The 13134-nt window shown below is 41.4% G+C and overlaps 1 protein-coding gene across 3 annotated transcripts in view; it reads right to left on the reverse strand.

Annotated features, from left to right (window-relative positions):
- The window catches only part of ZMPSTE24 (zinc metallopeptidase STE24), a 55547-nt gene that overhangs the window by 25147 nt on the left and 17266 nt on the right, over positions 1-13134 (reverse strand). For all 3 annotated transcript variants that reach the window (XM_072609930.1, XM_072609931.1, XM_072609932.1), the window contains 4 exons: positions 10771-10857; positions 7002-7118; positions 6000-6152; positions 1368-1509 (listed from right to left, as the gene is read on the reverse strand). In XM_072609930.1, the coding sequence (XP_072466031.1) occupies positions 1368-1509; positions 6000-6152; positions 7002-7118; positions 10771-10857 (499 nt within the window). The remainder of the gene's footprint in view (positions 1-1367; positions 1510-5999; positions 6153-7001; positions 7119-10770; positions 10858-13134) is intronic.

Here is a 13134-nt window from a genome sequence, read left to right on the forward strand (position 1 = left end):
CCTGATCATAGCAGCTGGAGGATCAGGAAAGGCTTCAAGCAGCAACTACTTGAGCTGAGTTTTGGAGGAAGATTGAGACTTTAAGAGGTAATGGCAAGATTGGGATGTATTCCACGGCTGGAGGCCAGCTGGTACAAAGGCATGCCAATAAGAGATTGCATCCCACATCGGAGGAACAGTAAAAAGGCTAATTGGGCTGTACTGTAGGGTGTGTGAAGGGGTAGGAGGAGGCCAGGTTGTGCTGGACATTAGATGATGGTCACAAGGAGCCACTGGAATGACTGAACAGATCTGACGTGGTCAGAGGTGTATTCAGCAGATGTGTGGGAGCCGTGGTTCCTCCTGCACACTCAACTTTGATATAAGGGGCTTGGTTTTCTTAGTCACTGCCCCACAGAGATTATAGGATCATAGATTTAGAGCTAGAAGGGGCTTCTGCAGTCAAGAGTCCAACTCTCTCACTTTCTAGGTGAAAAAACTGAGGCTCAGAGAAGTTAAGCCACTTGCGCAGCTACTAAGGCTGAATGAGAATGTGAAGCCAGTTCTTCTGATTGCCAGTCCAGTGCTCACCCTGCTGCTCTGGCTAGTGAACTGACAGATCCCAATGCATCTTTTACAGTGTGCATGCCTTCAGTTCTTTCTTCAAGTGACTTTTGGTTTCAGGGTAGTTAAGGCAGTCAAGTCATCACCAGGCAAGTCACTCTTTCCATTTGGGAGACAAAAACAGGCACAAAATGTGCTATATATGCTGTGTAATCCTTATTAAGTGACAACTTCTCTGGACCTCAGTTTCCCCTTCTATACAATGAGGATAATACCTGTATTCGCAACCTTAGAGGATTATTTTGAGAACCAAATGAGATATTTGTTGTTTTGGGGGAATTGAGAGAGTGTGATAGAGTAGAAAGAGGTCTTGGAGTCAAACAAAAGACTTGATACCAATACTAGGAGTTGTGTGACTGGGCAAGTCAATGCCAATTTAAAACATACTTTCCTCATCCGTAAAGTGGGGATTAAAAATGCTTCTCCTACCCATTTTATGGGATGTAGTGAATAAAGAGCTTCTCCTACCCATTTTATGGGATGTAGTGAATACAGTGCTTCGGACTTAGCTAATTATTACTATCTTTACAAGCTGAAGGTTAAATCATATTCTGTTTATATTTTTCATTACAACAAGGGAAATCTTGTTCTTACTTCCCAATAACATTAGGATTCTGCTGTATCCCTGATTCTTAGAAAATTCAAGATTCCAAAATTTAGAGATGAACTCTAAAATTAAATGCTGAAGTTTCCTTCATTCACATCTTTGAACTTCAATGACAAGGTTCAAAGGTAAGAGCTTCTTACCCTCAGTAAAGCCTTACCTTCCACAACATACACTTTAGTCAGAGGAAAGTCAATATTCTTTGCCATTACTTCAATTTCTTCTTTGAGGGTTCCCTCAGGCAAAGGAATGAATTTATCAAACAAAGGGGCGATGTAGTCAGCATAGATAGTGACAAGCACCTGAAATGTAAAAGTGAAAATAACCTCTAAGAAGTCTCTGGAAGAAGGAAATACACACACAGGTTTACAAAGTGTGGTAGGTTCCCAGCAGAAAAGCCCCTCTGACCAGAGCTCTGTGATGGATCTATTCCTTATCTCTCCAGGTCACCCTTTTCACATGACCTGAAGACTCTTCCTAATGGGCAAGTCTGATCATGGCCCTCCTCTCCCCTAAACCTGTAAGTGACTCCCCACTGCCTACTGAACAAAGTGTAAGCCCCCACAACAGTCTCCAATCTGCCTTTCTGACTTTATCTCCTCCACCTTCCCTTCTTACATTCCTCTCATTCTCTCACCACCTTAACCTCTCCCATCACAGTGCTTAGTTCATCCCAGGCCTGGAATGGTTTGCCTCCCATTACAATTGCTGAAGCCCCTCCCTTCCTTCAAGGTCCATCTCAGGAATACCCTCTTCCATGACGTGACCTCGGCAGCCCTAACTTGAAAGAATCTTTCCCTCCTCAAAGTTTTCATTATACTTTGTGCTATAATATATAGTTGAATAAATTTTAAACACCTGCTACCTAGTGTGCTAGCTATGAGGATAAAAAGAAATACTCCCTGAATTTGAAATGGGGAACAAAAAGAAGAGTACACAAATGAGTAAAAGACAAGGGAATCCAAGGGAGGGAGAGAACACTAAAACCTAGGGTGCATAGAATGATCCAAGAAAACTACTGGTCCCTGAGGGGAAACTGATTCTGAGGGGCAGAGATGAGGGGAAATTATATTCTAGACAAGGGTAGCACAGTTCATGAAAAGGCAAGTAGAGATGGAATGCTAAATTTAGAAAACAGTCCTCCAGTTTAACTGAAATGCAGACTTGGCAAAGGTGTGCATAGGAAATCAGGATGAAAAAGGAGGAGGGAATCAGACTACAGAGGAGTGCTGGAACTAGGGTGATAGCTGCCTGAGCAGAGAAAAGGAGATCATTACAGAGATGCAGACTACATAAAACAGACAACTGACTGGATATGGAGGGGCGGGACGAGTAAGGAAGAGGAAAAAAATAAGAGATGACTCTAAAGTTACGAATGGAAAAGATGACAGTGCCTTTAAAAACCAGAAAAAGGGAAGCTGCGAAGAAGGTGGGTTTTAATAGAGAAGAAATGGGTTCTGTTTTGGACACACTGTATTTGAGGAGCGTTTGGTATATTCACCAGACAGCTGGCAATGCAGGCATGATGCTTGAGGGGGAGATCAAGGCTCTCTCCTTTGCATTTATCACATTCTTTGTGGTATCACAGTAACATATGCATATGCCTTCTCAGAATTAGACTGTAAACTCCTGGAGAATAATGCATTGATAGCTAAATTTTTATCTTTAGTGCCTACCTCTGTAAATGTAGTAAGCACTTAATAAAATGATTCATAATAAGATTATCAGAAAGAAAAGGAATCTTAGAGATCAAGTCTAACCTCCCAACTTTACAAATGGAGAATCTGGAGAACCAAGGGTTTAAAAAGATTTGCTGAAATTAATAGCCAATAAATAAGAGTTAGGCTGTTAAACTAGGTTTCCTCCCTCCTGACCCACTACTCTTTCCACATGAAGTGAAGTGAATTTCACCTGTCCAGGCTTCCTTCTTTGCACTTTGACTGCAAAGAAGCCCAAGTGAATAAATGACATATTACTCCTTAAGAGTTCAAACAGCCCGAACAGGTTCTGCCCAACAGCCAGGTATTTCATCAGGGTCCATCTTCTCTTGACAAAAACAAATGAGTTAGTACTTGCTAGTGCAGGGCTCTAGGGTTCTGACATCCCTAACTCTTTTTTAGGTAAGTAAATGTGTACAATGATACATGTAAAACTAGTATGTTCGTATATGACACTCACAATGAAATGCTATAGATTAGTTTGCAGCCTTGAGATAGGGCTGAAAAAATGAATGTGGACTAACTAATAATCTTACCACAATGAAGGATGTTGGGGGGGGAAATAAATGAAAATGTCCAGAAAGGTGAGAGCCAGACTGTTGGTGGTTTTAAATGCCAAGCAGGATAGTTCATGTTTCATCCTGGAGGGAATAGAAATTCTGGCCACGTCCAGTCAACCTGGAATTACATCACTGGTGAACCCACTATGTTTACTAGGGGCCATAAGCGACAATGATAAAGCTGCTCCAAAATTAAGATTTGGCATCTGTTTAAACTCAAGCTTCATGGCTTTGTGGTTCTTTAGTGTTCATAGCCAAGCTCCAATAGTGGCTGCCATTGGGTGGAGCAGTAACAATAGAGGAGGGACATGGCTAGCCTCTAGGTTAAGTAAGTCTGGGACAGAGAGGGAAAGAGCAGTGTTCAGAAGTCAAGAGATGGACCACAACGTGTACCAAAAAGCAGGCCGCCATCTAGGACATGAGTATAGGATGGGAGTGCAGCAGAGCTAGCAGTGGCCCCAAGATGTGACCTGCCTACCTGACTGTGCTCTCCTAATGAGAGCCCAAGCAGAAGCTGAAATGTACTGCATGTCCACTTATCAAGGGTCAAGCTGGACTTTGGGGATCACATCCCTGGTGTGTCTCTGAACACTGCAGTATGTTAGTTGAGGGAAACTCATCACCTGCTTTTAGTGATGCACTGATAATTAAAGTTTTTGGCAGCTCTTAAGAGTTATCCCTTATGCAGACTAGTTCAGGGCCTCCACTGTTTTCAGATTTAACCAGACTTTAAACAATGCACCTATTGTGCAAAATATCATGATCAATGACTTGTGTCTGTCCTTCAAGAAAATCACCATGCAGAAACATCTTTCCTATTGCTTAGGCGCTGCAGATATTTCTAAGCCTAGTGAATGAGAAGTGCTTCTCAGATGTATAGGGGAAAGGATGAAAACAGATGGAAAGAGACGTGATGGCAGAGAAAACAAATGCTTCTCTACTCTACTCACTTTCATTTACAAAATATTCATGTACACTACACTATACCAGGAACTGAGCAGGGGGAGAAGATAAGTATAGGCTATAGAATTCCTAAGGACACTGGTGAGGTAGGTGAGAAATATATTTCAGTGTTGAAAAAGAGCATAACACAGTGGAAAAAGCAACAGACCTAAGAGTCAGAAAATCTAGGTTTAAAAATCCAGTTCTGCCATGTAACAGTTGTGTGACTGGTCAAATCTCTCTCCCTCTCTGTCTCAGCTTCCTCATCTGGACTAGATGACCTCTGATGTTTCTTAATTTTTATAAATGCTAAAAACCCATCATTGTAATGGCTAAGATCACTTCCACAGCTCTACTGTTTTATGATTCTGAATAAAAATGATGTAACAGGAGAGATGTTGTACTGCAATGTGTGATTACATGACACAGAGGATGATGTGTCACAGCAGGAAGCAAGGCTTCACGGAGGATAAATCTGACTTGTGATTTGAAGAGCAGTTAGGACCCGCACAGGAGGAAACTCTACATGGTGTATCAGGAGAACAATAAATAGGTCAGTTGGACTAAAACAGAATAGATGAGTACTAGTGAGAAATAAGGTCGCAAAGTGTGTAGTTGCGTGGTTTTATGCGTGTGTATGAGTGTGTGTGTGTACACACTATATAAATATGTATTGATTACTTCTGCACTCTCCTCCCCAACCCTCCTGTCCTCCTCTCAGCCTATCTGTGGATCCTAGGTACAGAGGGCCAGTAAGAAGGTCTGAAGTGATCCTCCTTGCTCCAGCATGGAGAACATTGCCTCACCACTGCTGCACACCCCAGTCCTGCAAGAGCAGGCTTTTCTTCACCACCCCACTACAACAGCTTTCCCTGAAGGCATCAATGACCTGTTAGTGGCCTTTTCTCACCCCTCTTCTTTCCAGGTGACCCCTGGCAGCACGTGTCAGCACTGACCACCCCTCCCTGGCACTCTCCCCTTCCTCAGCCCCCATGTCATTGTTCTCTTTTGCTGGCTTGCCTTCCTAGCTAGAGAGGAAAGAACTAACATACAAGCCAAAAGAAACTTTTCCCGATTCTCTGATGAGCCGCAGTAACCCAAGTGCCCCACACAAGCCCGAGTCAACAGGGCAGCTTAATGAGCATTCACCTCAAAATTCACCTGTTGCTTAAGAGTAGTTTGGCTATGGAAAGGTTTTGCAAAACTGCACACGTATAATTTACATCAACTTAAGGATGGGTAAAGGAGGGAATTTGGAACTCAAAAATTATAAAAAATAAAAAACTGTTTTTACATGTAATTGAGAAAACAACACTTTAAAAAATAATCTACTATATACACTTTTTTTGAAGCAAGTTACACATAGTAAGTATTTGTGATTTCACATATGGAAATGTTCTCTCTAAGGAGATCTCTGTCAAATTCAGAGTAAAAAACAAAATTTTAAATTTTAACTTAGCGAAATCACATTAAAGATTACTTTCAAAATAAAACTGTTTTCATGCTAATTAAAATTAAAGCAACTATTTCGCTTAAAGCTGAGAGGCAGAGAGAGAGAGAGACTTTACTCACCAAAGAAACAACTAATGTGAACAGCCAGGCATAGATGAAAAAGTAGTCACCTCCAATTTTAATGATATAAAGCAGAAGTGAAGTAACAGGCAACAAAATGCACTGAGTCACAACAAATTTCTTGATTGCATCTTTCATGAAGAACCCTAAAGTCTGAAAAAAAGAGATCATGACAGAAAGCTGCTCCTTTAAACAACCAACTGAATACAACTATTATTTAGAATGCTGCTGACGCCTTTCCCACTCAAGTTCTACTCTGATGGCTCAATGTACTGTTAAATACCCCTAAGTTTCTAAGGCTATGGCAAGAAAGCACAATCTCTGGAAGGTCCTACCAGCCTGCAGGGGATTGTGGCCCAGAGAAGGACCACCCTCATCTGAAGGGCAGCCTAGCTTAGGCAGAATATTGACCACCAGATACTGAGTATTTTTGCTAACAGCAACTCTTTAAAATCTTCTACAAGTAATCCCCCACCAATGAAATCCAGAATCCTTGCAGTACTGAAAAGAATATGAAGCATTAGCATGCAATGATTCTGTTTAGCCACCTCTTGGGTAGTAATCCCTTTTCTCTACTTTCTCTACAATAACTGGAATAATGGTAAAGCAATCAGCTCTGAGCGCTCTTCTTTCTTGAGATCAGAGGTGTCATCAGAGGTAATGCCACCCCAGCAGTTCTGGGGGCAGGCTCATTAAGTGGGGCTGAGTCTAGAGGGCAAGTCTTCTTTCCTGCCTCAGGTCATTTATTTTTGCACTTGTTCCTCACACCCTTAAAAGAACTGGTTTGAAATTCATCACCTGAGAAATAGTTGAACTTATTAATGCAGAAAGTTTTTACAGAGAAAAATACACTTTCTCCAATAATTCAGGCAACAGAAGTCAAGTCACATGTGTAAGTGAAGTGATGTATGTATAAGTAAAAGTGGAGACCCCTGGCACAATGGAAAAGAAGGAAGGTCATCTCTACGGGACAATGAACACCGTCCGTGCATTCTACAATACCTGTTGGTTGAAACCATGCTTTTCTTCTATGACAAATGTGTTGTAAAGACTCCAAGGCAAGCCAGTGAGGGCACTGAAGAGTGTGGCCAAAAACAGGAACACCAAGGACTGAGTGATCTAAGGACAACAGGAAAAGACAATGACTATTTCTACAAAGTAACATCACAATTCCCTAAGTCTCAGAACCAAGATAGCCTTTATTTTCTTGTTCCAGTTAACTCCCTTCACTCATTTCCTAAAGCCTTTCCCCTCCCTTCTCCATAGGGAACTTACCCTAACAATCATTTCCTGTCCCTGCTAAACTGTACTCTCTCCTATGACTGGCTCTCTCTCTGATGCCTAAAACATGTCCCAGCCTCCTCAGTTCTTAGAAAGACTTCCCTCGATCCCATCTCCTCAAAGCTAAATTCTCTTTCTCCTCCTTTTCAATGCCAACAGCCCAGAAAACAATCATCTCTTCCCACTCACTCTACCATCTCATGAGCCATTCTGCTTCTCATCAAGCTCCTGCAACTTGACTTCCTGCTCACTGATGACATCAAGGTCAGTACTAAATCGTATGTTCCTTTCTGTCCTCATTCTCCTTTAAGTTCTCTGCCATATTCAACAGCGCTGACCCTCTTCTCCCTGGGCTTCCCTTTTCTCCTTCTCCTTTGACTGGTCATCTTGGTATCTTCTGCTAGTTCATCCTACATGAGGGTGTCTAACTAAAGCAATGGACCCTGGCCCCATTCTCTCCTCTCTTTATGCTCCCCTGTCCCATGTGTTCATGATATGTCTACACAGAGGAAGTCCAAATCTATCTATGTGGCCTTAAATGCTCCCCTGAGTGTCAGTCTTTCATTTCAAACTGTCTGCTGTGCACTTCCTCCTCTATGTGCCACTGTCACTTCAAACTCTCATGCTCCACTAAGCTAGTGACTTCCTCCCAACTTCCCTATTCCTGCTGAGGGCAGTACGGTCCTACTTGTTACCAGGGCCCAAACCTTGGAATCATCACCCGTCAATATTCTGCCCCCACCATCCAATCAGTTGCCAAGTACAACTGATTTTAGTTCCATAATGCCTCCTGCAATCTGTCCTCTTCTTTCCATTCACCCACAACACTCTAACTCTTGTTCAGGCCTCCATTCTTTTCTCTTGGACTATGGTTAATAGTGTCCTCGATGCCTGGAATGCCCTCTCTCCTCATCTCTGCCCTTCAGAATCCTCTTTCTACAGGGCTTCGTTCAGGCTGGAGATAATGGTATGGAAGGTAACATATTAAAGCAAAAGGAAGTGGATGAGACTGCCAAAGGAGTGCATGAAAAGGACTGAGGGTAGATCTCTGAGGAATGCCATTCCTGGGGAAGGTGAGGAAGAAAAGAAACTGGCAAAGGGAGCTGAAAAGAGTAGGCCAGAGTGGAAAAAGCAAGTACAAGAGGCAAAAAGTCATGAGAGTTAAGACTACACCTAACGTTAAAGAAGAAAAATCTCTCTCTCTCTCTCTCTGAAACCAAAGAAGGGACACACAGATTGAGGGTCTAGTTCTAGCTGCACACCCCCATCTCATATCATGGTGCCTTCTGTGGCATCACATTCTCCACTAACAGCCTGCAAATACACAGTGCTGTAGGATCTGAAAAAGCCCATGCAGTTGGCTGTTCTAGTGGATACAGCAACAGGCCTAGAATGATAAGGACCTGAGTTAAAATCCAGCCTCAGATGCCTCAGACACTAGTTGGGTAACCCTGGCAAACCATTTAATTTCTATTTGCCTCAGCTGTCTCCTCTGTGAAAGGAGGATAATAATAGTACTTATAATAGCACTTGCATGGTTGTTGTGGGGATCAAATAAGATATTTATAAAGTGCCTGAAATATACACAGTAGGTGCTTAATAAATTCTTGCTACATATTTGACCCCTGAAATACATTCATACATATACATATATACAAACATGCATACATATAACATATACATATAGATTGATATAGATATGCTTCACGGTGCTTTTTTATGAAAATTTATACTTCACAGTACTTATAAAGCCTATTTCCACATGCCTCAACAGTAGTTAGCTTAACTGAAGTTAGCTTAGGAGAAACTCAGGTTAAAGGTAATTAGACTGATTAAGAAAGTGATTCAAAAAAAGTGATCAATGAACCTCAAGAGATCACGTTACTTAAAATCTTATTGCAGCAGTCAGTCCTGGACAGATGGACACATACCCCCTGATATCTTACATCAAGTAATGCAAATGGACAGCCCCATCCATCTATGTAGACTCCTTGTGATTCTGTTAAAAAAGGTGCAAAAACTGCACACCTTATTGCTCACTAATTTCTAATATCCTTTCTTGCTTTGAAAAGCCTTTGTTTCTGTAGCTGTGACCTTGCTGAGAGAGAAGGCAGTCCTCTCCAAATGTTCCTTCTATCAATTACTACTCAAAATAGAAATGTGAAACATTATTGTCAGTAGCCACCCTTACTGAAAGCCTAGATTTATCAGCAAGGGAACAAGTATTTCAAAACCTCTTTATTTATTAAAATATTGCTGCTTTTCCCTTCTGAGAAAGTGGCTTGAAGACACCTACTTAGGGAGAATAAAAAAAACCCAAAAAACAAAACCTTGCCCACAAGAAAGATTCTGCAAGATTACTTCTTTATTTTTCAAAAATAAAATAACATTATAGACATCTATGTTACACAGAAAACATGAATATTATCGCTATCTCCTCATATTTGTGTATGCTTATCTCTATACTTAAGTATATATGCACACTGTAACTTCTTTCTACGAAGTTAATGGTGATTTTACTCATTCCTGTTGAAGAGTTTCTTCTCTTCCCTCCCCTCCCCTGCCACTGTCCTCTCTCCTGGTATAGTCATTCTGACAGGATCAGGGAAAGGGCATGTGCTCCCATCTGAACCCAGACAGTGATGCAAAGGAATGGCTACGGTAGACAGAAAAAGCTACCCAAGATGCCAAATGGACAAACCTCTGTAGTTCTTTTAACTGGAATCAAAGCAGAATTACAAACTGCTTGCAGAACAATGTTACTAATACCACTTCTCTTTGTTTTCACTGCCCCTGGATTCCTAAGTTTAAGTATGTCCTCTGACCCAAAGCCAATAAAGTCTAGCTTCTGAAAGTGACAAAAATTGATAAGAAACAGCAGCCTCTGTCCCGCATGGGACTTCCTAAGGACTGGCACAGGAAGGCTGCATGATGCAGTGGAAATTTGAAGTCTAAGGATCTGAGTTCAAAACCTGGTGCTGCCACTTACCGCCTATGTGACCTCAGGCAAATCACTTAACCTTTCTGTCCCTCAGTTTCCTCAACTGGGGTCTGAGTAGATGACCTCTGAGGGCCCATAGCATTAGGTCTATGACCCTATGGTCCTATGACTTTTGTTATAAATTAAGGAGAAAGTGGGAGGACATTTGACTACTGCCATCCCACAAGGCTGGGCCTCCAAATCATTTCTTGAGTTACTGCTCACTTCTCCATGCTTCCTGAAACCCAACGTGGTTCTGCTAGGAAGTAGTTTGCTCCCCTTCCTAAAGGCTCCTTTCTCCAAGAATTCTTGCCATTCTCCTCTAGAGTGATATTCCACATCCCTGCACAGCTACGGCACAGAGCTAATTCAAATAGTTACTTCATGGCAAAATGCTCTACATGCCACTGTCAATTCATGCAAGGTCCTAACTATAAATAATGAATGATTTAATTACTAACAAGTTAACAAAGGGGGGGGGGAATATTTTTTAGACATAAGAAAAAGTACCTCATACTCTGGCCCAAATCCAGCACGCCTACAAAATACTCCAGAAAGATTCCAGAGATATGGAATTCCTCCAAAAAGAAGAATAACCTATAAAAGAAAACATATCTTAGCTATTTTTCAAAAGCATATGAAACTCTCATTCAATAGTATAAACCACTCATGGAGAGAAGATGACTTGGCTTTCATAAGGGGAAATCTTACCTATCAAATTGACCAAGGGAATAAATTTACATGCAAACTAATATCAAATCAGTGGACAACACATTTAATTTTAAAATATCTTTGACGAGGATCAACTGTTCAAGCCCTGATTAAACAACTACTATGTGGCAGGCACTGTGCTAAGCACTGAGGATGGTTACAACAAACGAAGCATTTCCTACTTACAAGGGGCTTCTATTCTCTACACCATATAATACACTGTGCTTAGCAATGTAGCTTCTGCCTCCATGGTCATTCTAGTGTAAGGCAAATACAAACACTGATCACTATCATAAACCACATTAGACAACAGCTGCATTTGAGAAGTACAAAGTACAATGCAAGTGCTAAGAGTGAACCTTGTTACAGACTAGGTGCACCAGGGAAGGCTTCTCACGTGACAGTAGGCTAGGCAGTCAGTCCCTAAGAGAAGAGGAGTTTGTGCATGGGGTGGATGGTGTGATGGTAGAGGACAAAGTGCTGAACAAGGGAGTTGATCTCTGTGTGCGTGCACATGCACAAAAGCACAAACTTTTCAAAAGCAGGAATGTTTTTCAAAACCATGCTGATAAGGACAGAGAGGATAGTGACAGGTTTGTCAAACAGAGCTTATAAGGAGACTCACATAGGTGCTGTCCAGGAAGTACATCCAGAGAAATAGTACTGGGAGGTAAATGCATCCAGTACTATCAATCCCTATAATCCTTATGGGACTTTTAATTTTAAGAGACTGAGAGTTAGCTCAGATATACAAAACAGAATGGGGTAAAAAGACATCTCCAAGAATAAGCAGACTTATTTAGTATCCTCTGAAACGTTCTGGGAAAGGGATTATGCAGTAAAATGTACAAGATCACTGATGACATTCTAGGTAATATAAGCCAGAAATAGGGGGAAAAACTGCAGAGACTATTTAAAGTTATATGAGTGGGCAGAAAATGGCAGATGAGTTTCAGTGTGGGCAAGTACAATGCAATGTAGTTAGAAAAAAATCCAAATTATAGAGAATGTTGTGTTCTGAAACATTATCAGTTGTTTCCACCTGTTTAATGGTCCACTCACCACCCTAGAACAGACCCTCAGTCCCAGCTGCTGGGGCTAGCTCAGTTGCCTCACAACAGCCCTTCCAAGTCCAGCTGTCTTCTCCCACCGATCAGCCCTTCATACCAATATCAAACTAATCTTGATACATAAAGCTAGTCATAATTCACATTAATTCAAAAATCTTCAGGGGCTCTCAATTGCCTACATCTAGAAAAGGAAGTAAAGATAACACACAAGCATGGTTTCATCAAGAACATGGCGTGCCAGAATAACTTAATTTCCTTTTCTTAAGTGGTAGATCAGGGAAACATTGTAGCTATGGCTTGTCCATATTTTGGCAAAATATCTCATGCTACTCTTTTGGGAAATATGCAGTAATGTGGGCTATACAATAGCACAGTTAGATGGATTTGGAATTGATTGAATGGTCAGACTTGAAGAGGAGTCCATTAATAGTTCCATATCAGCTTAAAAAGAGCTCTCTAACAGAATGTCCCTAGGATCTGTGCGTGGACCTGTGCAAACCACATAGGAAGTTTTGCGTTCAGTTCTGGGTTCAATATTTTAGGTAGGGCACTAATAAACTGGAGAGCATCCAGAGGAACACAATTAGAATGGCAAAGGGCCTCAAGTTCATGTGATATATGAGGAAAAGATCTTCATGGTTGTGGAGATATTCAGCTTGGAGAAGAGAAGACCCTAACAGAGTATAATCACTGTCTCCAAGTACTTGAAAATGAGTCATGTGAAAAGGTGAGGGTTAGATCTGTTCCGTCTGGCCCCAGAAGACAGAACTAGGAATAATGTGTAAAAGTTGCCAAGACTGGGATTTAGGTTTGATGAAAGGAAAAACTTCCAACAATTAAAGCTATCCAATATTGGAATGAGTGACCCTCCAGAAACAGTGAATTCCTTCCCTCAGGAGAGCAAAAGTTGAATGACCAATTATTGGATATGTTATAATGGCAATCTGTCTGAGGGTACAGGTTGGATAGGGGCTGAGGCCCTTTCCAACTCTGAAATTCTATACCAAGTTAAAACTCCTCTGATATTCAAGAGCATCCATAATCTGCTGCCATCCTACTTTGCTGATTGCTGCTATTTCCCTGTGTACTAGAA

The sequence above is a fragment of the Notamacropus eugenii genome, chromosome 5, assembly GCF_028372415.1.
Source record: "Notamacropus eugenii isolate mMacEug1 chromosome 5, mMacEug1.pri_v2, whole genome shotgun sequence".
NCBI lineage: Eukaryota > Metazoa > Chordata > Mammalia > Diprotodontia > Macropodidae > Notamacropus > Notamacropus eugenii.